This window comes from Podarcis pityusensis, assembly GCF_964106645.2.
Source record: "Podarcis pityusensis genome assembly, chromosome: 9".
In the NCBI taxonomy this organism is placed as follows: Eukaryota; Metazoa; Chordata; class Lepidosauria; order Squamata; family Lacertidae; genus Podarcis; species Podarcis pityusensis.
Genome location: NC_138034.1, coordinates 42522884 through 42550307, shown reverse-complemented (window position 1 = coordinate 42550307; position 27424 = coordinate 42522884). Strand labels below are relative to the sequence as shown.

The window sequence follows — 27424 nt, the reverse complement described above, 5'->3', positions numbered from 1 at the left end:
GCTACCTTTTATCATTATGGTCCTCTTCAGAAAAGGGAGGAAATTGCACAATACTAGAGTGTTGGTGTTTTTTTAGAATCAATATGTTGATGAAATAACATGAGCAGTAAAGAAAAGAATGGCTGGGATTGGGGTGGGGCAGTGTTCTTGGAGATAGACAAAATGCAGGAAAGCTCTGCCCACAACCCTGTTTGGTTTCTCATTGTAAAGCAGGGCTTATCTACTTCCAAGTGATTATCAAATTTCACCCTGGAGAACCAAAACTTGTAAGAATAAACAGCACTGAACTAGACAGACCATTTCTGTCACTCAGTATAAAGTACAGTGGTACCTTGGTTTAAGAACCGCTTAGTTTATGAACAACTTGGATTAAGAATGCTGCAAACCCAGAAGTAGGTGTTTTGGTTTGTGAACTTTGCCTTGGAAGCAGAACATGTTTCGCTTCCTGTTGAGTGTATTCCATTTGTAAATTGAATCCCCCGCTGCTATGGGAAAACATGCCTTGGTTTAAGAACCTTTGGATTAAGAACGGACTTCCGGAACAGATTAAGTTTGTATACCAAGGTACCACTGTAGTTCATGAGTTTAAATGATTGATTTTTTAAAAAAATAAAATAAAGCAAGCATATTGAATTAAGCGAGATGAACTCCGCAACCCCAGAGTCGGCCACGACTGGACCTAATGGTCAAGGGTCCCTTTACCTTTTTTATTCTGCTTTAAATTCAAAACTACTATTCATTTAACTCACACAGGCCATCTTGGGGCTTTAATAGAAGAAGCAACTACAATCTTTAATAAGTGTATTAAAGCGTAACGTATTCTGCAGCAGTTAACTGTGTTTTCTAACATTACAGTTTCTGAAAGCAAAGATCTACCAGAAACAGTCAGAACAGTGTTGAATCAAGAAATGAATCGGCTTTTTGGTGCAACTAATCCAAAGAACTTCAATGAAACTTTCCTTAAACAGAACTATGATTCACTACCACACAGATTATCCGGTATGTAATTTGCTGCATATTCCAAGTTTATCTTGGCAGTTTTTAATTTTGCTGCCTAGTAATGTACCACTCTTGGTCGTACACATGAGATCTTGTCTACCATACCAATTGCATTCATGCCAGTTTATGGCAAGATGGCTCTGATCAATCCAAAAACATTAGAATGTATTTCTTTCAAAAGTCAAGAGTCAGGATACTAGAGACAAGGTACATGTTCAGTTTTGTGAGAGGGATCAAATGTTTGAATGCTCTCTCATATTAAAAATAAACATCCCTGTGCAATGTTTTTCTTTTTAATCAAGTTTAGACATTTGAAACCCAGTATTACACTGCTGCTTATTTCCATCTTAGAGCTGGGATGTCTTGACTGTTCCGTTGCATAACAGATATACAGACTCATAATATTATGATTCTAGTGTTTCAGATTTTTTGAACTAATTCTTCGTAATGAGGTAGCTGAGCAAAGGAGGTGGCATAAACAAATGACTTTCACAGTTGCTGTCACAGGCTCAGCAAAAGTAGCAGAAAGACAAGCTAGACCTTAAAGTAATGCTATTAAAATCCTACCTTTAGTAGTTAAGCATAACTAGTTAATGAGAGGAGTGTTTTGTAGTAGGCAGTTATCAAAGTAATGGGATATTGGTATTATGATACTAGTTTTACTAAGATAAGTTATATAGTCTTACCCAGTAGCAGGTTGATGATTCTTTCATAACATATGTAAAGGAGGCTTTGAAAGCATCGTACAGGGTGGATTCTTAGACTGTGTAATGGTAACAGTTTACCATTGTTTAAAAAGGCTGCCTTAACCTTTTCTATTACTTGACATTAAGCCCTGGGTAGCAATCTGTGATTGATGATATTACAGTTAGTCCCATTTATAAATTTTCCAAACAACAACAAGGCAAAATTAGCAACTTTGATAGATTTCTTTGATAGATTAGCTTATCTCTTACTGTCAAGTAAGAAATTGTAGTTAAAATGTAACCTTTCTAGGTTGTGATCTCGCAATGCTGCATGCACATTTCCATATTTACAAATAGAGGCTTGGATCCTGAATTTCTCAAAACAGACAAATCCAGTTGGCAGAAGTGCACCCCAGCCCATGGAGTCCCTTGTGCTACGAAGACTTCGTGCAAAGTTAGGACGTAGGAAACTGTCATATACTATTGGTCCATCTAAGCAGTTGCTCTGCCATTGAGTTAAAACCCTTCACCTGCGGGATCCTTCTGCGGAAACTTCTGCCACTTCAGTCAGTGGTTGCTCCTGCTCAATTGAAAGCCATTTCATTCATAGAACACTTCAGATACAAGTCAGGGTTTATAGAGCAAAGTGAGAGGGAGAGTTAGTAAGCACTTCATTTCCCATTCCATATGCCAGACCAGGGTATAAGATTCCTATCTTGATCCTAAACTCATTGGCCTTGCTGCAATTACCGTATTTTTCGCTCTATTGGACGCAGTTTTTCCTCTCCAAAAATTGAGGGGAAATGTGTGTGCGTCCTATAGAGCGAATGCAGGCTTGTGCCATAGCCGCGCGCAACCCCTCCGGCAGGGAGAGGCTGCACGGGGCTATGGCTTCTTTAGCCCTGCGCAGTGTCTCCCAGCAAGGAGAGGCTGCACGGGGCTAAAGGGGAAGCCAAAACAGCGAGCGGGATGGATCCCGCTCGCTGCCTTGCCTGCTTCCATAGCTGCGCGCAACCCCTCGGGCAAGGAGAGGCTGCACGGGGCTATGGATTCTTTAGCCTCACGCAGCCTCTCCCGGCAAGGAGAGGCTGTACGGGGCTAAAGGGGAAGCCAAAACAGCGAGCAGGATCCATCCCGCTCGCTGCCTTGCCTTCTTCCATAGCTGCGCACAACCCCTCTGGCAGGGAGAGGTTGTGTGCAGCCTGTACGCTGCTCTTTGGGGCTGGGGGGGGAAAATATTTTTTCCCTTGATTTCCCCCCCTAAAAACTGGGTGCGCCCTATGGTCCCGTGCGCCCTATGGTGCAAAAAATACGGTACCCACATACTCAGGGCTTATTCTACCCAAAGGGCACATCTAGTTTACAAAATGGAAATGCCCACTTGCAAAAAATGGCCACATCTGAAAGTAACTTTAAGAGATCGCAGCCTTTTTGTTTCAGTTTTATGATTAACTGAATGACTTCCCCTCTCTCCTAGCTGCCAAAATGGTGTATTATTTGGATTCTACTAGCCAGAAAAGAGCTGTGGAGCTGGCAACTTGCCTTGATGAATCCCTCACAAACAGAAATCTTCAGGTAAATATGTCTGATATACAGAATGATTTGTTATCTTGGCATCAGGTGTACCTTTTCCAAATGATACAACAAACCCTTGGTTAAAAGAGCTCCGCAGTTAGTGGAACTTGTAAATCTCTAGGGAGCAGAAAAAGCATCCTTTTCATAGTATTCTAATGTAAGGTAAGAAACATGTAAATATTAAACATTCAAGTAAGAAAATAATATTTTAAAATAATGAAAACAGAACTAGCAGTAATGTGAATTGATACACAGGATCTTTTAAAAGGATTAACACCGTGTTTTCACATTTTAGACTTGTATCGAGGTATTGGAAGCATTGACTGATGGTAGCCTTGGAGACTGTAAAGAAGCAGCTGAAATGTACAGAGCAAATTGTCATAAGCTTTTCCCTTATGCTTTGGCTTTTATGCCCCCTGGATATGAAGAGGATATGAAGATCACAATTAATGGAGATATATCTGCAGAAACTGAAGAACTGGCCAATGAAATATGAACTTTTTTAAAGGAGTGGAATGATTTTGGACCGTATCTGGTGTATAATATTTTTGTCACGCACCTGCTGAATTGTTCTAACCTACACAGAATGGAAGGAGTAAAAATGGTTGCCTTCAAAGTTTTACTTTTTTTATCCTGCTGACGAGTATATAATATAAAGTAACGTATTACTGGATATAGGTGGCTCAGTTAAAAGAAAAACTAAGCACTGCTAAAATTGAAAAGTATCCTTTATCTACATACCCCATTTTAAACTAATTTATATGGAATCTGAAGGCTTAACACCCATTGGAGCAGGTGTGTGGCAGAAATATTACTTTAAATTTGTCTTGTTGAGATGACTATCTCAGACAGCAAAAACGCTGTTTTAGCACTGGATCCTTTTCACTGAGCACAAAGAGTTGTTGGGGCTTTAACATCTGACTGATTTTGATACAGAGATGATTCTACCCTTTGGAAGTATGCAATGTGAATCACTATTTGCAGACAAACCTGCAATACACATATAATGCTGTTGTAGAGACTGGGATTTAAAATATGAAGCAAAATAACGAAACATAAGGTGTTCAATTAGCTTGTTGTGTCTCCGAAATTCACTGCACGTGATCAGTTTGGTGTTCTTGCACCACAGTTTTTAAATGAAGGAACCAGTTAGAACATACTTTGTTTTTATTAAAATTTGAAAAGAAATCAACACTGCTGTTCAGGAGATGAGCATGATGACAGCATCATTTGGCTGTACATGTTAAAACTGTAATGCAAGAACCAAATGAAATTATGCACTGTGATGTGGCACCAACTCATTAAAAAGACAGCATGTATTTTTCACGTACAGTGAAAATATAAATGAACATAACTATGGCTTGAAAATTCAAAGAGTGGAACTCCTGACTTCCAATTTGTGACTGATCGAGAGACTAATTGTTTAAAACCTCAGCAGGCCTTGTTCATGTTATGCAGAAAAAAGTGCTGCAGTTTAGATACCTCTGGAACTTTTCCACAGTGTCACAGGTTTGTAATACTTGAAGCCCTACATTTCTAAGAATATATTTCTTGCTCAGTTGTTTCAGGCAAGCCCATGACTTTGTAACTTTTAACGGGCCCGAGATTTTTTTTCAATAACAGACAAGCTTCTTATTCCTGCAGTTACAGATGTAATTTCCTTTGTCAAACATAAGGTACCAAATATAATGCAATAAAATGTTTTGAAAAAGAGCTGTGTGGCTATAGAATTTGCAAACTGCTGTCAAAAGAGATGTAGTGCAAGATCAGTGTAACATGAATTACTTATAATAGCTTTTTGTTAGTGTTGGTGAAATCCCACAATGCATAATGCAGCAGTGCTTGGAGACACTATTTCCCCTTCCTGCCCCTCTTCTCCAATAAAGCTAACCCACAATGGCTGCTGTTGTGAACAGTAATTTGCAACTTGGCAGTAATGGTTCCGTTCCTAGAGTTAATAGTAAATATCTCTGCAAAATACAACATCTTTATGAAGACTACAAATTTAAATGAGAACTTTTATAAGCTATGAAGTTTGGGATAAGAAATCTAAGGCACAGTGTAGAAAATGATAAAAATAATTTGCATTATGAGAAACTTGACAGTTGACACTTCATGGTTTTCACTGTTGTACATCTCTTTAGAGAGATCATTACTCTTTCTGTGATAAGAAAAAAATGTTAAAGGAAATATTGACTTGTCATTCATCCAGAGCCTTGCCCTTTTGGCATATATACATCTCTGAACAAAAGAAGTTTGTCATAACTTTGTGTTAAATGTACTACAATATTTTCATGGACTAATATTTCCAAGAAAATAATTTTGCTGTCTGCTACTGAGACACTCTGCTACATTACATTCAAACCAAGAGCTGAACATCACACCTAGTCTGCAAATATTCAGTGTTATCTATCTGGAAACCTTAGTATCCTACGTGCTTGTTTTTCTTCCCCTTAACTTAGCCACTTTATTATCCAGCAACCCTTCAGGAAATACTTGCTGTAGTCATGATGTTCCATGGAAACTACTCTAGAATTAGCCCTATTGTCTTTCAGGATGCCACATTATTTCTAGAGTGCTCTGCTAAGAGGAGATGGGCTTGGGTTAATAATTTACACCTTTCTTTTTCCTCTTCCAGTGATAGTTGGTCAACTAAAACTCTCTTAAGTGCTGAGATCCTACAACATAGATCACTCATTTGTGGCTTTTGTTTTTAGCAAGGATAGTATGTTTCATTATAGTTACAACTGTGTGATCTTGCAGTGACATACATTTTGGAGGTAGGTATATAGTGGGCATCATATACACATAAAAACTCACACAGTAATCTGGTCATTACTATTTAAGCAGCACGCATGCACACCTTTCGTAGTGGGTCGTTAAAAAATGATCAGTGTAACCTATAGGAAGGCAAAACCAAGGCAGCCCAGAGGCATAATAATCATATGCTGGTCTACTTGGAAACACATTTCACTGATTTTGGTGGTACTTGCTCCGTTGTAAGCAAATATAGGGTTGTGTTAGGTTTTTTAAAATATATTGTCCACTTAAGCAGGCAGAGGAGCTGAGCAAGGGGTGGTGCTCCATTGCACTTTGCACCCCCTGAGAAGCAAAATTAATTATGCAAAACAAGTGACGATGGACAAAGTTGCTGGGTTTTTAGAAAAAGGAATATGAGGTGTTTGGAGGAGGGTTTCTGCTGAAAAGCACTGGCTCCAGCAGGAAAGTAGAGAACAATATATAAATAGAAGCTACTGCTCAAAGGCTCATGTATTGCCCAGGACAGCTGATCTTTGCCATGAACTGGAACTGCAGGTAAAAAATAAAGACACTGTTCCTGCATCTTTGCTAACTGTAGAAGGGCGTTTCAGCAGGTTGGCCTGAAGTTTCCTTTTTGGCAGCTGCCTACCAGTACCGAAATTCAGTCTTCTATCTACCCAGCTGTTTAAAGGCGCAAGAGCGCGGTTTACTTTTTCACCCTTTCCCATCTGTTGTGGGAGCAACAGATCTTGGCTAGGAAGAGCCCTGTTGGTCCAGTGCCCAGCCGGAAGCTGATGTTCACGGCTTTCCCCACAGCTACTGCCAGAGGCGCTGAAAGTTTGAAGACTTGGTCTGGGGAGGGGGATTGTCTTTCCTGGGAACTTCCTGCCCATCAGTCTCGCCGGGTGACTCCCGCTTGTCGTGTGGGGACGAGAGAGAGAGCCAGGGGTGTGAGACGCTCCTGTACTGAGGAGACTAGCACGAGCTTAGCGCTGGCGAACAATGACAGCCAGATGGCCGCTGCCGCCCCAACCCGCCATTTAAAGACGCGTCCATAACATCCCACTTCTCGCGAGCTTTCGTGTTCCCGTCGTCCCTGTTTTCCCCCGCTGAGACGAGCGGAAACGCCCCCTTCCATGGCCTCGCCTTCTTCGCCTATCAGGCCCGGCCTATGCCGCGAAAGGGGCGGAGCTGTTCCTCCTACGTGGCTTAACACGCGTGAAGCGGCAGCCGCCGCCCTCAGGTGCGGAAGCGAAGCGGCTTGTCCGGGAGGGGGGAAATGAGCGCGCGCGAGCGAGCGACGGGGGCGCGCGGGCCTTTTTCGCCTCCACGCCGCGACGCGAATCCCTCCGCCAGGTTGGGCCTGAGCGACTAAGCCGCGAGTGACTCGACGCAGCGGAAGGCGCCTTGGCGGGCCCGGAGGCGATGGCGGCGGCGGCGGCCGAGGTGGAGTCGTCGCTGGAGCTGAGCCTGTCGAGCAGCTACGCGGGGCCGGGGACGTTGCCCCCCGCGCGCTCCCGCATCTTCAAGATCATCGTCATCGGGGACTCGAACGTGGGGAAAACGTGCCTCACTTTCCGCTTTTGCGCGGGCCGCTTCCCGGAGCGCACCGAGGCCACCATCGGGGTGGATTTCCGAGAACGCGCCGTCGACATCGACGGGGAGCGCATCAAGGTGCGGAAAGCCGAGGTCGCCTCCTCGGGCTGCTTTTCCTCTGCTAGGCTCAGGGCTGTTCTGCCGGCTGCCTTGCAGCTGGCGCGTAGTAGATGCAAAGTGGCAGGGAGTCCTTTAACAGGTGTGTGCAGAAAAGGCAGGTGCTTTGCCTCGGCAAGCGACATCTGCTGAGATTTCCTCTGCTGCAATACTGTTATAGGTGCAGGTGGTGAAAGATTCCTGCATTGCCGCATTGGACTAGATGACCCTCGTGGTCCCTTCTAACTCTATGATCTATGACCTCTTTTACACCAGGCCACCTGGCAGGACTGGAGTGGGCAACTCCAGTCCTGTTGCTCATCTATGCTGCCTGGAGCTGACACAAGGCCAAAAATATGGAGGTCATTTGTTATACTTGTATCTCAGCTGCTTCCCCTGAATCAAGATTTGTGTTTGCAACAATCTGAGTGCGGTAACTTGAGGAAGTCCCCCGGTGAGCTTCATCGCTGAGCCCTATAGTTGCACCTGTAAACATGCTGTTAGTTGCACCTCTGAGCCCCTTGGTCTATCTGTTGTTCATGTGCTGAGTGCTGAACATGTATTAACATCACACAGTTTTGAAGATGTGCTCATATTTAGTCAAACTTATGGCCTATTGTATCTCTTTATTCCGGTGTTTAAATAAGCTCACAAAAGTTTGCAAACACATAACGCTAGATTGCTAGGGCCTTGCAGAATTCTTCATCCCACCTCTAGCAACATGTGGTTTCTGTGCTGGGTGCAGAGAGGCAGTGCTTCCATGAACCCAGCTGCATGGAATTCCTGGTTACCTTTGGGTACCAGCTAGTGCTTAAATGGAAAGTTGTGTCATCCTTATACATGTACAGTTATGTTAAGCAATGACAACTCTGCTTTTTAATTGAAATGTAAGCATGCTGATTTTTAAATCACGTAGATCCTAATTAAACTTAATACTCATGTTGCAATGTCAATTTCTTGGCAAGCTCTTAATTCCTGTAATACCTTCATCTACAGTGAAAGACACACAATTACTAATATTTAGTATAACTGTTTTTGAAAAGCTGATGTATAAAAAGGTATTTGCAGGAAGCTTCACTGCAAAAGTTTGCATTTATGTTTTGTTGCTGTTGCTGAGATATAAAACCACTGACCTCAAAGACCCTCATGAACAGAAATCATAGCAATATAAAAGTACTGTTGAGTTAAAGTTGAAATTATGCCTTTCCACCAGCATGAGTGAAATCATTTTTTTTCTTGTTTCTCTCCCTTCTCGGTACATCTAGATTCAGCTCTGGGATACAGCAGGGCAGGAGCGATTCAGGAAGAGCATGGTACAGCACTATTACAGGAATGTACACGCAGTCGTTTTTGTATATGATATGACAAATATTGCCAGTTTCCATAGTTTGCCACTGTGGATCGAGGAATGCAAACAACACTTGCTCACCAATGATATACCCCGGATTTTGGTTGGAAATAAATGCGATCTGAGAAGTGCAATTCAGGTCCCTACGGACATGGCTCAGAAATTTGCTGACACTCATAGCATGCCACTGTTTGAAACATCTGCTAAAAACCCTAATGACAATGATCATGTGGAAGCCATATTTATGACGCTGGCTCATAAGCTCAAGAGTCACAAGCCACTCATGCTTAGTCAGCTACCCGATAACACAATTCACCTAGAACCTGCAGTAAAACCCGCCATGCCATGTTGGTGTTAGCTCACAGTATTTTTGCAGTCATCACTTTGGTCTGTTTGCCAGTGCTTTGAGAGTATGGTATTGGTAATGTTCCAGTTTAGTAGAAATTACATTGAATCTGCTGGGCACTTTATTGTATGTCCTCACATCTGGATGTGTGCCACTCTTATCTCTGCACTTTGTTAACTGTATCATCTAAATTACTGAAGATTTATGGAAGTTAGATTTGTGAAGCTTGACTCTGGTTCCATTGAAGTAGCTTAGTTCTGAGATCTTTTCTCCACTAAAATAGAAATGTGTAGGTTAGGTCAAATCACTGATGCCTTTAGCATTCAATTTGAGCAGATCACGGTTCTATAGAAACCCAAAGAGTAGTATGACTTGCTAATTTTAAGTGAATTACTTTTAGATAATTTGGTAAATTGATTTGTGAATTGTACTTCTATCACATGTCTTAATCATGCAATGGAATGAAGACTCGACTTGAGCACAAGTGTTAAGTCACCTCTTGCCTTCATCTCATTACTTTATCTAAACTCTAGGTTAGTTAATTTTGAAAGCAAGTGAAGCTCTACGGAGTTTACTTTCTGTGTAAAAGTTATGTTTGATGGCCCTCATAGTTTTGTATTCTTCTTTATATGTGAGACAGAAATGACATTGGAAAAATATCTAGGGTTATCTTTTGCCCAATAAAATGAAATCATGTGAATCTCATGGAACATTGGAAATTGCATTGAAAACTGAAGCTGTAGTGGATTGTTTATTTCTGATGTAACCGCAGGAGATCAGAAAGTATCCACTCAATTGTGGCATTGCTCTGGAGGTGAAGCCATCAATAGGAACGCCAGATCTTGTAGTTCAGATTCTCCCTAAATATTGTAACACTTTTTAAAAAGCTCTAACAAAATTCTAAAAATGTATCATTTATATTCATAACATTATGATGTAACTTAAGGTGTATTGTTTGACTTTCATTATTAGCAGTGGTTATAACCTACACAACATACAAAATGCCAAAACGTGAGACTTGATTGGGGTATTTTTAGTACCCCAATGGAATACTATGAAGCAAATGGCCAAGGTAAAAGTCTTAGGAATGCATGGTTTATCCTACTAAAAACAAACAATGAATTCAAATGTGGACTGCAAATAATATAGGGAAAATCATATGCTATTCTGTGTAGTTGACTCGCTATGTTTTGCTTTTGAAATAGCATAAAGTAGGAGCAACTGAACTTCAGAATCTACAATTTGTAAAAAAATAACTACTTGTGTGCCTTAGCTATGAACATATGGAAGGGGCGGTCTGTATCATCCCATAGTATCAAAAATAAATACATAAAATATGAAAGTGGCTGTTTTCCATTAGTAATATTAGCAGCTTGTTTTTAGTAACAGTTAAGAGGTATCTTCAAATCTATTTGCAGCACAGAGTGTTTAGAGCTGAACTTACAAGATTTCTTGCTTGATTTTGCGTAGACATTTCTGCTATAATAACTGCCTCCACCTCTGGGCAGCTCAAGCTAAAGGTGTAAGGGATAGGTGGGCTTTCCTGTGTTCATTGTATAACATGCACTACCGGCACAAGCGCCCGATTCAGCCTTCCAGTACTGAGTAATTGGCAAGTGGAGAAATCCTGGTGCCTATCTTCATCTCCTTGCACAAATATAGCTCCAGCCTTGTATATCTATTGTTGCTAATTAGGACCATCACCCATTAAAGAAAGAAATTTGAGCTTTTATTGACTAATAAAATATTAAAGCTACAAATATTGAGGAAGGGATAAAACAGTTCTGTAGAAAATGGCATAATTTGTGTGAATGACAGATAATGGGGATTGATTTTAATTATGTTTAATCTTTGTTCTCTTGCTCTTCCCTCCACTCGGAAAGCTCAAGCTGCTAACAGTAACGTGTTGTTAGAATCCTGTTAGCATTGGCTGCCACCTGGTGTTTCTTAAGTATTAAAAAATATTTTACAAATCAATCAATGTTAATCAACTAGGACAGCAGGAGACAACATGGTTCCCTCTAGATGTTGTGGACTACAACTGCCCTCAGTCCTAGTCAGCTTGGCCAGTGAACAGGGATGATGGTACTTGTAGTCCAAAACATCTGGAGGCTACCACATTGGCTGTTTTGGAAGTAAGCATTACAAACCTTAGTATAAGTGAACCTTGTGTAGGAGTTGATCTTAACTCTGTTGTTCAGTACCATATTGTAACCTTTTTGATCCTCATTCTTCATTTATTTTACATGTGTCCTACATTTCACATTTCGTGTTAGCTTGCATATAAGTTTTGGTTACATAAAAAGGGAAAGCAATGAAATTCAAGATACCGTTACATATTATTCTAAGAGAATGGAGTATCAGTATTATAGGCTAACACTTAAAGAACAATTTACTTAATATTCCAAATCCAATTTGCTTATATCTACTGTGTGCTGCTTATTAAATGTCTTACTAAGTTTTAACCTTTACTGTAATGCTATTGAAGGCAGACATATTAGTACAATTACTGTAATTGTAATTGCCAAATACTAGGTGCTATTCTGTCGTACATTAGCATAGTGAAGTATAAAACACTAGCTTTTATGTTTAGGAAAATCTATTGATTGCACCTTAATCAGTAAAATGCAAGGAACACAATCCACTTGCATTGTGGGCCAAATGTGTGAGAGGATTGTGTCCAAGTTTATATAGGATTATTATTATTTTGCTTAGAACCAGAAGTGACAGGGTTTTTCTTGTTTAGTTTTTCTACAACACTTGAAAAAGGGAAGTTCTTTTTACTCTGTTTTGTGTCTTTACTTTTGGTTTACGCACTTTCTAGAAACCATTTATTTAATACGAAGACTCTTCAGTGATTTTTAATGAAAAAATGTTCATAAATGTATATTTCTAAAATATTTCTCAAATATAGTTTACACTCCTCTTTAGAGGACTCACCTGTTTACTTCATTTTCTTAACCCATTTAAGTAAAAGATAGCTTTTAATGCAAATGTAATTATAATGTGTGCATTAAATCATATCCTAAAGAAAGTAAAAAATAAAAACCAGGGTTCTATATACAGAAGGAAGAGAGTTTTGAAGAATTAATCATGTGGCCACAACACATAGGACAACATCCCTGTATTGCTCCCAGGATAGGTCTGGTAACTAATGTTGGATTTCACCCATAAATACTGATGAAATGGTTATTTTGAAACTGTTTAAACTGCTATAGTATAGTATAGAATTGTTCTATCTTATTATTGCAAAATAACATTGAGCATTGTCATCTTATCGGCATCAGTTACGTTGATAGTATCTTAAACAGAGTGTTGTTAATCCAAAATGCTTCCCCATTTAATAATGCTTTACCTACAAAATGTCAATTGTTCTTTCTAAAAGCAAAAGGAAAGATTTATTTAAATTACCACAAGTACGTGCCACTGTCTTAAACTAATAAATGCTAGCAAGTAAAATTCTGCTTTCGTCTCATTTTTCCCCACTGTAATTGCCTGTCAGTTAGAAACATTCACATTGTTATGAGTGCTGTGAAGCTTCCATGTCCTGAAAGATTCTTGCTTGCCTCAGGCAGCTACACCTATGGCTATTTAAAAAGTGTTTTATTGCTGGAGTTATATATGTATTTGGCTTTTAAAAATGAATCTGTGGAAGAAGACCAATGGGCAAGATTGGATATGTTCAAATTGATTTCTTTAGTTTAGGCCAGATGAAGCATATGATATGAAAGCTGATGCCTCTTTGATGAAATTTTGAATTATGGTGCTGGAGGAGACTCTTGAGAGTCCCATGGACTGCAAGAAGATCAAACCTATCCATTCTTAAGGAAATCAGCCCTGAGTGCTCACTGGAAGGACAGATCCTGAAGCTGAGACTCCAATACTTTGGACACCTCATGAGAAGAGAAGACTCCCTGGAAAAGACCCTGATGTTGGGAAAGATGGAGGGCACAAAGAGAAGGGGACGATAGAGGACGAGATGGATGGATAGTGTTCACAAAGCTACCAGCATGAGTTTGACCAAACTGCGGGAGGCAGTGGAAGACAGGAGTGCCTGGCATGCTCTGGTCCATGGGGCCACGAAGAGTCGGACACGACTAAACGACTAAACAACAACAACTTCATACAAAATGCAATCCATCAATTCTAACATGGGGCATTGGTGAAATCATTGGAGTGGAGTGCATTGGCTAATATTCACAGTATTTGTCTGCCCACTCTTTGCTTTCTGTGCTAGCAGATTTCACACGGAATCGTATGATTTCTGCAGACCATTCCCATTTGAACAAGCAAATTTGCATTTGGAAGACTCATTTGCCCATGACAATTTTTCTGGTTCAAAGGATGCTTGCTATTATTGAAGATTCTATTACACAGCAGGAGTCAAATAAACACTATGGGGCTAAATTAAAATTTATGAAAATAGAATTAAGTTTATTAACTGTACAGAAAATAGGTCACCAGTCTTGAAATTCTGAGGATCTCTTCAGAGTGGTCAGTCATTTCTTTTAAGAATTGTACAAACTTTTCAGTAAAATTATTAAGTTATAAAGAGCTTTAAAAAAAAAATTCTCCTAGAATTTATATTTAAGTCATCCTGATATATGGAGGTGGTTTGGGCATGTCATCATCAGCTTCCATATCTAAATCTGAAAGTTTTACAGGAGAATTAAAAATTGTATCCACTTGACCTAGAATAGAAAACACACACAGTGAGCATATGTAGCTGCAGAAAGCAAACTTTGCCTTGATTATGTGTGCTGGCTACATGCAGACTAGACTGTTGTAATACCCTGGTTATATATGGGGCTGCCTTTGAAAATGGTTTAGAAACTTTCACTGGTGCAGAAGGTAGCTGCCCAGATTCTTGCAGGGATCAAGCATTGGGAACACATAATACCCATATTTTACCAAATGCATTATCTGCCATTTCGTTTCTGGGCCCCATTTAAAGGACTGGTTTTGACACTTAACCTAGCCCTAGACAATGTAGGGCTTTATTTGAAGGACAGCCTACACTCTCAGAAATCTGCCCAGGATGGAACATTGGCTTCAGAGGCCTGGCCTTGGTCTACCATCAATATCTATTATTGTGGGCACCAATGACACAGATTTTTTTTTCTTCCTCCCAAGGAATATTACCAGGGCTTCTTTATTATCTTTTAATTTTTTCTGTTCTAACCCACTATTGATTAAAAGAGCTATGTTGGGTTTTACAGTTCAATATTAATAAGAACAAATTAAACTAAAACCAGCAGTAAAGTAATGTGCTGGATTTTATTTTTAACCACTACTGCCTAGTTATTGTAATTGTAGTTAGATTGCTTTTATGGAAATGGATTTTAATTATTATGATTTTAAATAATATTTATATAGCCCAAATGTCTTCCTTACATATTCATTATTTGACTTACATATTTAGTAAATCTGAAATTAATTTTCAAGTAAAACAGTGAGAACACCTACATACCAGATGGAATGCAAACTAATTCTGCAATTTGTAGCTGGTCTTCATTAGGTTCTAGCCGTTCCTAAGAATGAGAGCATGAGATTGCTAAAAAGGTTCACCTGAGAATAGCACTGATCTTAGAATGTGCAGTCTTCGAGACAAACACGGTTTCATTTTGTAATTTGGTTAACCAAAAGTAATTGCAATGGTATAATAACAAACAAGACTAAAAATAAAAAGTTCTGGAGTTCAAGAAAAAGAAGCTATTCATCATATAATGCCCACCACAGTTTACCATATTTTCCTTTACAAAAGTATTTCTTAATTTTTTTGCAGCTACCATTATCATAATTAAGAGATTTATTTCAAACCATTCACATTCAATAACCCAGATAAGAAGCTGAACAAACATATCTATCTAAGAGATGCATAAATAAGGCAGTTATCAAACAATGAGAAGTCAACGTTAGAAGTGGTAAGTGCTACATAATTGGCAAACCTTAAACACAAGGGGTGGTATTCACTCAGGTTACACTGACTGAAATTCATGGAACTTATTTAGTCATGTTCATTAATTTCAAAGGATCTACTCTGAATTAAACTTAGCTGAATACCACCCATAGAACTGTGAACCTAGTAAAAAACATTTTATGCACACACCTGTCAAGAAAAACATGCAGAAGGGGCAGTTATATACAATTTATACCCCTTCCTTTAGGAAGTGCACAGAAGCTTATATAAGGATGGCAGTTATTTACCATCACAGCACTGATGAGGTTCATAGCTGTTTAGTGTATACAATGCTATAATAAGAGGTGTCCACAAATCATTTGTTTCCAAATGACAATTCAAAAAATTAGTTTTGTGGGCATTTTGGGCTTAACTAGTTGAAGGGGAGGGGGAGTTAAGGAAATATGGCAACCTCATATCAAACTGTCCAAAAATGTTTTTGCAGAATCACAAAAGGCTTTCCTTCCCAGTACAAGACAAGTAAACCCACCATATTTAATGGCAATGTTGCTACTTACAAGTCCAGTGACACTGTCATAGCATGAACAACATGGAAGACTTCGGCAACTCAAATAAGCAATAATCAGCACAATAAAAGCACTGAAAAGCGATGCAATCAGTAGTGTGATGTTGGCTCCTTCTACAAGTTTACCAAGCACAAATGCCTGCAACACAGAAAATGAGCACACACACACCCTTTATCCAAAAAAATGCAATTCAACCTTAGGAGCGGTGTGGGTATTGTTTTTAAAGCACCTGTAAATTCTCTTCTTTATATTTTAATTATTTTACATGAAAAGGAATAACAAGTGAAAAACAACAATAAATAGTAACTGATAAATAGTTGAGCAACCACATATATGATCTATGCATGTATACAAACTGATGGTGTCAATTAATATCCTCAAATTGGATGGATAAAATGAAAGTAATATATAAAAGGCAGGCCCAACCCTGATCTGCCCCAGTGCCTGTGCCTGTGGGAGGCATCCTTTACTATGGAACTCCCAACAATACCTGCCATAAAAGGCATTTCAGGACCTAGAAGGGGGCAGAGTTGAGCCATCCAATGATTTTGCCTCTGCTGTGCCAGCCTGGACCTTGTTCAGTAAAGAAACACACAGAGAGATTTTCCTGCACCATCTTCTGCCCTAACTGATGTGAGTGACAGACCTTTGGGTGTGCTAGTTACTCTGTCGCTCCTAAACTGTGTGCAATGTATTCAAAAGGGCAGAAACTAGATAGTTTGATACTTACAACGGCTGGGTGATGGTAAGAGGACACATTGTCAAACTCTTCATATTTTTCACCATACTCTAATGTTATAGACGTATAGATGATTACAAGTAGAGTGACGAAGCAGGAAAATACAGAAGCAATTATCATTGCATTCACCTGTACAAAAGGTATGGGGATAGAGAAGACCAGAGTTAAATTTGGGCTTCAAGTCAAAGGAGGAAAAATAGTTCCACATATGCCTCTTATGCAATCTTTGTACACTACAGTAATTTATTTTCCAGAGTGTCTTTGGGGGAACATGCATTCACAATACAATTTCCGAAATGTGGGTACGAATCAGTGAAAATCAAACCTTTCCTTTCCTAATTAAATGCTGTAAATGGAAATCAGCATACTTAACTGTGTTATATTTCATCCTGTGTTTTTAGGGAGTGTGTGCAGGTGTTTGCTGTTTTAAGCCCATTCCCACACATGCCTTTCTTGGAAGCAAGATCCATTTAAATGTATGGGACTTTCTTAGAAGCAATAAAGCTGCCAGAAAGAATACGTTTGAGCAAAAAGTACTGAGCAAAGATATCTGTGGCTTTGGGCAATCAACAGAAGAGATGTTACCAAGGCAGCCAAGAAACCAGATAGGTAGAAACCTTTTAGATTTTCTAGGAAAGCAGCATAGTGGATCAAAATAAGTTAAGTGGGGAATGTTGTGCTGCATTCATTAGAAAGAGATTGGCTGACCCAGCTGCTGGTCTGGTCTGTTCCGCTACTGAGTGAGCAAAGGACCCCTCCAGGAATCACACAAAATCAGACTTCCAGGTTGGCGCCTCCAGGCAATGGCGGAGTTCCTCCGATTGGGAGGAATTTGCTCCGCGGAAATTAGGGTCTGACCGCCACGGCGAAGGCGGAGACCCACTGAAATCACAGGCGGGAGAAGCCTATGAACTTGGGATTCGGCTGGCACCCTTTGCGCCTCCCCTACTTGCAGGGAAACCCTGATTTGGGGATCCGGAGTGAAGTGGGGTGAGTGGCGCGGTGCTTCGAATTGACTGCTTCTTTCACGGAGTGAAGCCGCATCGCTGTTGCCGGAGAGCGCTGACTTTTTCCTGTGGACAATTGGATTTTAAACAACTACCCGTGAGTAGAACGGAAAATTAGATCCTTAAATTCATTAATTTGGCATCGAAACGGGAAGGTTCTAAACAGGAAGTCCGCCTTCCTTTTTTGTAAACAGATTGAAGCAAAGAAGTTGCAAGTTAAAGCCTTGGAAAGTTTATTTTTGTAAAGGATTAAATCTCCATTGGTTAAAACTATTAAACCCCCCTTGGAAGCAAGAGAAGAGGGGGGAAATTTTGGACCTAGTGAGCCTGCAGGAGAGAGTGAAAAACCAAATTACCACTGCTCCGAACCTGGAAACGGGCTGCCAGAAAGAGTGACGTTTTTTGACAGCTAGCAATAAGAAAAATATATTGTTTCCATTGTACTCATCTGCGTTTAAAAAGTAGTAAAAGAAACTATCTTTATAGTTTAAACTGTGTTTGAAAGGATTGATACAAGTGGAGACTGTTTCCCTCTAGAGAGAGCTTTTGAAACAGTTACAAGAGTGGAGCTGGGGTTTTTCCAGTTGCAAGATAAGAACTGTGTGAAATAGAGATCGACTTTGGACTTTAAGAATGTTGACAGAAGGAGCCTTAGTGACTGTATTATGTAAGATAAGCTATTCGTTGGAACAGCTCCACAAGAAGACGGACGCTATGAATACCAAACTTGAGAACTTGGGACAAAAAGTGACTAATTTGGAACAAAAAGTGACCATTAATACAGAAATCGTTTAGGATTTGACACAGGAACCTACTTTGACAGGACAAACTGGGGAGAAGACGAAGGAGAATGTTGGTGTTGTTAAACCTAAAATAATACAAGCGGAAGCCCCAGTTTTACAGAGGCAAACTGAGGACTATAAGTGGAGGCCTTTTATGAATATAGAAAAAGTCAGAATTTGAAGATTGGAGCCCTGTTTGGATTGAAGAAGGAAGGTTGGATAGACTCTTTCATGCAGAGATTTACTGACCTTTGGGTCTTGAATCTGGGTCAGGAGGTGATTGGAGTTGTGGGGGCCTTTGGATCTGGGGGAGCCTTGAAACATGATTTGAGATATTGTATGGACACTGGTTTTAGCTGTGGAGAGTTGGTTGGTCTGTCGAGAGGGAATGGGGGCATGGTTGGGTCGGGGCCCCCCCAAGACCTGCGCTTCAGCACCCTCAGCATCAAAGAATATGAAGAAAGACTGCAGAAGGGACTTGGAAAAGATTTAAGAGCCTCGGACAGAAGATCTCCAGGTTGATGAACTATATGGAATGGACGGAAATGACTGGCAGAATCCGAGACCAGGGAGAAGAGATGGTGGTAGAAGATTGGGAAAGTTTAAAGTTTATATATAGAAATATTGTAAATTTAATGAGTGTTAGAAAATTGTTGGAATGAAATTTTATGGCTTTAGCAGAAATGTTATAAGGAGTTAGGTATAAATAAGTATTTCAGTATTCATGGAAAATAAGGTACAAAATATGTTAAGATATTCATAATGATAAAAATAGAGAAAGATGGAAAGGAATTGCTGAAACAAGTAATAGAAGTGGAATACAAAAAGGGAGGTGAGAGGAGGTCGATGAAATAAGGGAATGAAAGATAGAGTAATGAAATGGTATGATATATGTTTTTAAATTGTTGTTCTTCTGCTTTGTTTAGTTTAGTGTGTTAAGGTTGTGTTTTGTATTGTTTATTGTATTGTATTGTATTGTATTGTATTGTGTGTTTTTTTTCTCTTTTTTTCTTCTCTGCTCTATTTTGTCTTGTTCTTTCGCCTATTTTCTTCTTTCTTCTTTTCTTGTAAGTTTTAAAAGCAATAAAGATTATTTTTTTAAAAAAGGAATCACACAAAATCACACAATTTGACATTACCATCTAGTCTAGATTTGAGAAGGTGATGGTGACCAGTTGCAGCAGAAAAAAGATGGTCAGCTGCTGTGTTTTCCCAGCAGGTTTTAGGCTTAACTAAGACCCATTTCTACTTCAGCCATTACACTCATCACCCAAGGTCAGTTAATGCTCAAAGTATGGATGATGTGCATGGATCTTTTAAACATCCATGTCTGGGAACTCCAATTATGGGTGTTTAAAAAGAATGCCCAAAAACAACCATTGTGCTTGCTATGTAAAGGGCATTGAAGGCCAAAGGTGGAAAAGGTGGTTAGGAATTTTATTCCCTCCCCTTTAACATAAGTAATAATTTTATATATGTATAGATTAAATTTATGCCGTGTATTCTAAAACGTGTATATTCTTACCTTTCAACTGTAATGTGTTACTGCAATCCAGCCATTTGGAGCAACACAGAGAGAATGACTGATGAATTTAGAGACAGACTGAAGAAATTTTGAACTGCTGTTAAAGTCCTTGAGACTTTTAATCTGTTGTGGATTTTAAACTCTAAACCCCAAAATCATACATGTATGATCACTTTAATTGTAGCCTATGATATATATCTCCAAACACTTCAGGGGAGAGGTTAAAGTTTGTTGTTGCTTTTTGTTGGCATCCATCTGTCTTGAGGGACAATGGAGTGCGCCTCTGGGGGGTGAAGTCAAACCACCATGCAGCACCAAAGTGACCTCCCAGGGGTACAAGCCTAGGCAGTGTGTATAGGGGTCCTGGGCTACCCATATGATAAGAACCTCCATCTCGGCCTTGTTGATGTGGTCCCAAAGGAAAGTAGAGCAATATGTTTGGCACCAGCTTGGCTGCAGGAGTTGCTGGGAGGAGGCATACAAGGTGCCATCCAACCATCTTAGGGACTCCACTCCAGATTTTTGTAGGGTTTACTCTTTAGCCTTTTCTTTTCCCAAATATACCCTGCAAGGCAGCAGGCATTTAGGATCAGAGATTTCCTTCTCCTAGATGGGCTACCTTCCCACATTGACGAGCCCCATCTGCCCCTCAGACGTGAAGTAAAAGTTGTGTAAATAAAAGGTGTATGTATTTATTACTTATAGAAAGTCGGCTGTATGATTTGTCCCCATCCACTTTAAACAAAATACAATAGAAACATACCAAAACAGGATTCTTTCTCAGTGAAGAAAACAAAGCCATAATTCCAGGAATAGCCATAAACTACAAAACAAAAGGTAAAGGTGATTAAATTGGGGAATGCCCAAATTTAGCATATAAAAAGAAGTGAAAAAACATTAACTTCAGGAAGATGAAAACAAACTACAGGTTTTATTTTATAGTTTTAACTGATTTTTACTTTTTTGTTACATCCTTGTAAACCACATAGATATGATTGTACTTAAGCAGCGTATAAATATAAATACACTGGTTGGCAAGTGGTTTCTAAGACACCAGCTCCCGATCAACAACCAGCAGATCTATGAAGCACAAAGGCTGAACGTGGTTTATTCCATAATAAGTAAACATCTTTCCTTTAGGCATGATTTCAGAGAAGGTCATTTTGATACCAGAGAGGGAACGTAAATGTTCAGCTGGCTGTTAAATGTGGGCTCAAGATTCTTGGTCAATTTCACCAGATGCTTTTTCTTATACAGGTGAAAATGTGATTGACACATGAGGATAGTAATGTAATCGACGGCTATCAGATCACTAGGCAAGGGCAAGGAGTTGGGTATGTGAAACACACAAAGGAGGCATATTAGACATGCGCCTTTCTAAGTGTAAATCATACTTTCACCCATTGCATTTCTAACATTAGCTTGGGACCCAAGAAAAGAAAAAGTAAAAAAATTATTACAGCAAAGTGATTGTACCATAGTAAAATGCTGCCACTAAATTATTCGAAGTCACTACTAACAGTCCCAGCTGCTTCTTGCTTGCAGCTTCACCACCACAGCTCCCATGTACCCCCAAATAGTGTTTGTAATTACTACAATCAGCTAGTAGAATCAGAACAGTTCAGCTTCTGCAATGCAATTTTCTCCTGGAAATCATTCACTTTTCTCAGTCCTGTTCTCCCCTCCTGAAGTAAAGTATAGGTCCTACAAATATCATCCACTCTCCCAATTAGCCCCACCCACTCAAAACACCAGCTTTACCTATGGATGCCCCCTCCTAGCTAAATGAAATCTCCATGTTCAAAAGCAATATATTTCTGAATATCAAATGTGGAAAACAAACATGTCCCCCTTGTAAGTTCCTGCAGGCAACAGTGTAAGACAGGGCCTTCTTGTTATCAGCCCCACAATTATGGAATTTCTTCTAACTCACAATTTGAGTTTTCAGCCCCAGGTGAAGAATCACTTATTTGCCCAGACTTTTGGAGGCATCTACTACACTGTTGATTTGGATTTCTGTTGGTTTTAATGTAACCTGCTTAGGGATTGCCTTGGCCTTGAAGAACAGGTGGGAAATAGTTTAAATACATAAACAGAAAAAACTTCCCATTGGCATTTGACTGGCCGCAGCTGGAAATAGAGTGCTGGAGAAGATGGAGATAAGCAACTAGCCTAAGACCACAAGCCATATGAAGTGCAAACACCATAAATCAATCCCCCCTTCCAGTTAATTTACCTCCAAAAAAACATTAAATTCTCCTATGCTTCCCAGGAGAAAGAAAAGTCCTCATTCCTCTCTCATCCAGACCAGTCCAGAGCATTCCTTCTGTGAGCCTGATCCTTAGCTCCCCCACTTCCAAATTAAGGAGATGCAAGTCAGAAATCAAAGGCAGCTGCAGTCACACTTGCTCTCTAGGCTAGGCTTCCTCAACCTCAGCCTTCCAGATGTTTTTTGCCTACAACTCCCATGATCCCTAGCTAGCAGGACCAGTGGTCGAGGATGATGGGAATTGTAGTCTCAAAACATCTGGAGGGCCGAGGTTGAGGAAGCCTGCTCTAGGCTCTTACCACAAAACAACTAGGCCAGCACTCAGGGACAGCCCAAGGTGTTTCAGCACCTGAGACGAAATGCCCTGCTGTCACCCCTGCTATGGGGGCGAGACTCTTTAAGTGCTTCTTCTTAGCAACAGGGGTCTCCCAGCAGCTGGGCAAAGCCCCACCACACTGTCCAGCAGAGCAGGGAGATCTGCTGGCTTGTGGAATATAGAACCACAAGTTCTCTAGAACAGTGAACAAATTCCCTGTATTATACCAAATTGTACAACCCTCCCTGCTGTACTTCCGACATCTACTGAATACTTTTTTTTATTGCAGCAGGCATTTCAATTGAAGTTTCATTTTATAGCTTTATAGTTTATACATTGTTAATAAAAAGGGGTATGGGGGGTAGAATTTATATAGCTTACCACTCCAGCCCAGATGGGTATCCTAGATTTGCTCAGTGCCGAGTCTCTTCTGAAAGCACCATCGATTAATCCACCGATGATACAAACTGTAGCACAAGCTATCTGGAGGAGCCCCAACAGAACCATACTTTTCTGATTGAAGATGAAATATCTGTAGCGATCCATTTCAGCTAATCCATCAATTGCCACGTCTGTTCAAACTGGGAAGAAGCACGGAGGCTGTTCAAGAAAAGGCTGCCCTTGTGGTTTTTCCTGAACAGAAGATGCAAGAAAACTCACAAGCACTTCAACAAGCATCATCTGACAAATTGTTCACATGCCATTCCATTAATAGTATGGACAATCTTCCAATATCCAGACGCATTAAGCTTTGGATTCTCTGCATATGGAGAGAGCTGGACAACTTTATCCAGTAAATATGTATTTAGAAAACAAAAACAAAAACTTAAATGGACTGGGATGGTGGCATTTTTTAAAAAACAAAGACATATTTATATATTTAGGAGATCCCTATATTTGATATCAATATAGAAAACATGGAACTTTCAGGTTTAAAATATACTGATGCAAATTTCAAATTGTTCATTTGTGCCCATGTTTCCAAATAACAAAAGACACAAGCAAACAAAATTCCAAATAATACAGATTTCTTCCTTATCTTCACATTTCCATTATATGCAATAGATATCACCAGAAAAATACATTAGAGTTTTCAAAAATGAGAGAATCTGCCGATACAAGACTGTCAAGAAGAAATAGTTCTGTGCTTGCTGTGTGTTCTTGCTAGAGAATGGCTGGAAACAGATTTGCAGCTGAAAGGTCAGAGAGCACTGTGAGTTGGCTGAAGAATCTTGAAGTACAGACTCTCATGGGAGATTTGATGTAAGATAATGGATAATGCTATGAGAGAGCACCTGTTTGCCTTCATTTCTGCTTTGCTTTTAGCTTTGTAAATAAGCTAAATATTATGAGGGCACCCTCCAGAACTCTCCTGTCCCAACAAACCCAGGCACTGTAGCCATATCCTTGATACTTTTTTGTGGGATAACCAATCTCATATAATCGACATGCTTAAGTCTAATTAATGCATGGAGGGCTTAGCTCACCTTAGAAGCGACTAGGTAATCAAACTTTTGTTTCCCTGCAGTCTACTTGAGAAGCTCACTATGTGAAGAGCTTGCGCTGGTCCCGCTCAGCCGCATGGCTCTTTCAAGACACTCATATTCACATATTAATAATTTAGGAACTTTCACCACTGCAACTAAGCCAAGTTTTACTGCCTGTGCAACCTTTTCTAAATGCTGTATGGAAAAGCACATGAATCTGACCTTTGGAGAGTTTGTAAGTAAACCATTTTAACTTACCAAACATGTGGTAGTTTTCTATGCTAGGAGAAGAGGGGCGTTTTAGAACTCCCAATCACCTATTTTAAAGGTTTAACAGTCTATATTTCCACGTTTTACTTAGCAGCATATTTTGTTATTTTAAATCTGCTGGGGTTCTCTCACCAAAGAGTATTTGCCCTAAACTTTATCTTGGCATCCAGCAATTCTCCATTCACATATATGTATTTTTTCCTTGCACCAACACTTCTCACCACGCAGCAGTGGTGCAGTTAGATAAAGTCTTGTCCCAAGGGCACCACTGCCACTCTGGGAAGTGCAGTGCCATTATCAATTTTGAGGAATAGTCATTGATCTAAGGAAAGTAAAGCAGCTGTACTTATCTTCCTGCTCCCGCCCCACACAAGTGAGCTACTGGCAATGGAAATATCTCTGTTAGTCTGTTGCAGGAAACACAAGAGCCTTCTGACACCTTAAGTATTACCTAATTGACCAAGAAGTCCAATTTCCCCACATGTGGCTTGATTTGAACTAATGGGCTTTTATTCTTCTTCAAGTGTCAATTAAAGCAAACATTATAGCACAACTAACTTGTCATAAGGACTACTTTGTATCTAACCATTTTATATATGTTTCCAGCATTAATCTTGTCATAGTGTGTATTTTTTGCCATTTCATTTCCCATTTTAACCTGTCTCACAGTTTTCCCTCCTCCACCATGCACGTATATAAAAAATATACCTATTCCTGCCAATTTAGGAGAACACTTCATGCATCTGATGAAGTGGACTTAGGTCTGCAAAAGCTTGTACCATAATATATCCATTAGTCTCCAAGTTGCCACAAGACTGTTGTTTTGGCACTGGGATGTGAAACTTGCCAGGAGAAAGGGCAGCTCCACACTCGAAGGATGAATTGTGTGTTGCATAGTAGGAGACTGTTATTGCTGATCTCTCTTACAGAAAGTCCCCACCACCACCATCAAAAGCTAAGTTTGTGAGAAATCCTTCTGTTTTTTTGTTTTTAAAGTGTTTAGATATTTCAGAGTCTACAGCTGCAGAATTATTTGTTATGGAACGTGGGAAGTGGAATAATCTAAGAAAGTTCTGTGTGTGATTGCAAAAGGAGGGGGAAAGTCAGTGGACTTTAAACACTTCATGCAGGAGAAGCAGATGAGAAGAGGGAAGGAGCACTTCAATTTCAGGTGCACAGGAAGGGCAATTTATCAAAGCGGAATTCAACTCGTTTGCTCTCTTTGGAAAGTACCTGGCTGCCTAACCTCAGCTCGCTCGCTCGCTCCCTCCCTCGGGCAATGAAGAGGAAGTTGGAGAAAGAGGAGACTTGAGCAGTTTGCACCTCAGGGCAACCACAGAGGAAGGAAAGCAAAACATACGCAATCCCAGAGTAGAAGAGAAAGGCACTTACTTACCTCAGCCAGCTTTACCTCTTCCTCTTTATGAGAGACCCCTAGACAGGTGCGCTGGGGTGGGGATGAGTCACCCAGGGGCTGGCTCTGCCTTGAAAGCCCCATGCAGTTCTCCCTGCAGCCTGCCCCACCCCTCTGTTGTCTCAACCAGCCCAACCCTCTGCAGGTGACAACCTTCCTTGTTGCCTCCCCGCTGCATGCTTTAACTCCTCATGTGCCGCCCTGTGGAAGTACTGGCTCCTCAAACAACCTAGGTTGATGGAGGACACTTGGGAAGTTCCCCAAAGATGGCTTTTAACCGCTGTGTGTGTGTGTGTTGTGTTAAGCAGGGCTTACCCTGCTGGATAGTAAATTCTTATATTCTTACAATTTTGTGTCAGTTTATATAGACCTAGGTTACCATAGCCACACCCTTTTGCTTCATATTTCAGCCTCATCTCTAACTATTGAAGATAAATGAAAGTGAGATGGGATGGATAATAAATAATAATAATAATAATAATAATAATTTATTAATACCCCTCCCATCTGGCTGGGTTTCCCCAGCCACTCTGGGCAGCTTCCAACAAAATATTAAAATACCGTAATGCATCAAACATTAAAAGCTTCCCTAAACAGGGCTGCCTTCAGATGTCTTCTAAAAGTCTGGTAGTTGTTGTTCTCTTTGACATCTAGTGGGAGGGTGTTCCACAGGGCGGGCGCCACTACCGTGAAGGCCCTCTGCCTGGTTCCCTGTAACTTGACTTCTTGCAGTGAGGGAACCACCAGAAGGCCCTTGGTGCTGGACCTCAGTGTCCGGGTAGAATGATGGGGGTGGAGATGCTCCTTCAGATATACTGGACGGTCCATATAATTGGTAAAGAGAGAAGAGCCTGTTTATCTCTGTTACCTGAGAGATTTCTTCAGTAAACAGTTACGTTACTCATGTGCATGCCTTATGGGTCAAGATGAACCAGGAGAGAGGTTTGCTTAACTGTTTCTGTCTCAGTCAATTTGTCTGTTCAAAATCAACCAGAAATAACCAAGTGCTATTTTGCATGGATTTAAATGAAAGTGTGGGCTGGGGGGAGGGGAGGAGAGAGATTATAATGGCCACTCACCCTTCTCAGGTGGGTGGCAGTTGCAGACCTTTGCCCCACCCACCATCCCCAGCAGCAGAAGCCCACTTGTCGGCTGGCTATTAAGGAATGCTCTGGCCACCAGAAAGTCCAGATAAAATCAGCCAATTAGAGGCCCTGCTAGAGGGGCAAAATAACACAATTGTGTACTTCTGCCCTTATGGCCAAACAGAGAAAAAAAAACCCTACGAAAACCCCCCAAAAGAGCAAAAAGCAACCATGCTGGCCCATTAAGAAGATCTCCAAAATCCATGAGTCAAAAAGGAGCAGCTGCTTGAACCATACCAAATCTGCCTTATTTGCAACTAAGTGACTTCACATCAATGGCAATGTTTGTTCTGGTGCATTGAATAAGGATGCTAGTTCAGTATTTAAATATTAAAGACTACTTTTAAAGGAGAAAAAATGGTTCAGAGGCAAATAGCTTCATTCATGTAATGCTTTATTTTCATAACGCAGTTTAAAGCAAGTACATTTTTTGCACCATAAACATTATCCCTACTTCCTTGTACATGCATTCATCATATTCATAAAAAACCTCATTCATAACACAGAAAGTGCAACTTTCATTCATGTAAACTTTTCTTTACAGTTATCCATAGTTTTAGAAGTCATTTGTAAAATCT

At 40.2% G+C, this 27424-nt stretch overlaps 3 protein-coding genes across 4 annotated transcripts in view; 2 read left to right on the top strand and 1 right to left on the bottom strand.

Moving 5' to 3' along the window:
• The window catches only part of NAA15 (N-alpha-acetyltransferase 15, NatA auxiliary subunit), a 32440-nt gene extending 27467 nt beyond the window's left edge, over nucleotides 1-4973 (top strand). Inside the window, exons 18-20 of the mRNA XM_081021933.1 lie at nucleotides 856-999; nucleotides 3163-3260; nucleotides 3556-4973. Of these exons, the coding sequence (XP_080878059.1) occupies nucleotides 856-999; nucleotides 3163-3260; nucleotides 3556-3756 (443 nt within the window). The 3' untranslated portion in view covers nucleotides 3757-4973. The remainder of the gene's footprint in view (nucleotides 1-855; nucleotides 1000-3162; nucleotides 3261-3555) is intronic.
• Nucleotides 4974-5555: 582 nt separating this feature from the next.
• On the top strand, nucleotides 5556-12865 carry RAB33B (RAB33B, member RAS oncogene family). The gene is made up of 2 exons (XM_081022099.1): nucleotides 5556-7694; nucleotides 8978-12865. The coding sequence occupies exons 1-2, from the start codon at nucleotides 7446-7448 to the stop codon at nucleotides 9416-9418; spliced, it is 690 nt and encodes a 229-aa protein (XP_080878225.1). The 5' UTR covers nucleotides 5556-7445; the 3' UTR covers nucleotides 9419-12865.
• Nucleotides 12866-13813: 948 nt separating this feature from the next.
• On the bottom strand, nucleotides 13814-26659 carry LOC308485865 (uncharacterized protein). 2 transcript variants are annotated; one of them, XM_081022101.1, is made up of 7 exons: nucleotides 26570-26659; nucleotides 22912-23163; nucleotides 20709-20768; nucleotides 16623-16760; nucleotides 15884-16030; nucleotides 14877-14937; nucleotides 13814-14097 (listed from the first exon to the last, which is right to left on the bottom strand). In XM_081022101.1, the coding sequence occupies exons 2-7, from the start codon at nucleotides 23074-23076 to the stop codon at nucleotides 13994-13996; spliced, it is 675 nt and encodes a 224-aa protein (XP_080878227.1). In that variant the 5' UTR covers nucleotides 23077-23163; nucleotides 26570-26659; the 3' UTR covers nucleotides 13814-13993. The 2 variants fall into 2 exon arrangements, with proteins under 2 accessions (XP_080878227.1, XP_080878226.1); XM_081022100.1 differs by lacking the exon at nucleotides 26570-26659 and adding an exon at nucleotides 25684-25833.
• Between the last annotated feature and the right edge of the window lie 765 nt (nucleotides 26660-27424).

What these genes read in the sequence shown, in the direction of transcription:
- RAB33B (XM_081022099.1), top strand. Translation starts at nt 7,446, where the DNA reads ATGGCGGCGGCGGCGGCCGAGGTGGAGTCGTCGCTGGAGCTGAGCCTG. An exon ending in TCGACGGGGAGCGCATCAAG is followed by an intron (nt 7,695 to 8,977) that starts GTGCGGAAAGCC and finishes CGGTACATCTAG; the next exon opens with ATTCAGCTCTGGGATACAGC.
- LOC308485865 (XM_081022101.1), bottom strand. Translation starts at nt 23,076, where the DNA reads ATGGATCGCTACAGATATTTCATCTTCAATCAGAAAAGTATGGTTCTG. An exon ending in TGAGAAAGAATCCTGTTTTG is followed by an intron (nt 16,761 to 20,708) that starts GTATGTTTCTAT and finishes CCTTTTGTACAG; the next exon opens with GTGAATGCAATGATAATTGC. An exon ending in ATTAGTTTGCATTCCATCTG is followed by an intron (nt 14,098 to 14,876) that starts GTATGTAGGTGT and finishes TTTCTATTCTAG; the next exon opens with GTCAAGTGGATACAATTTTT.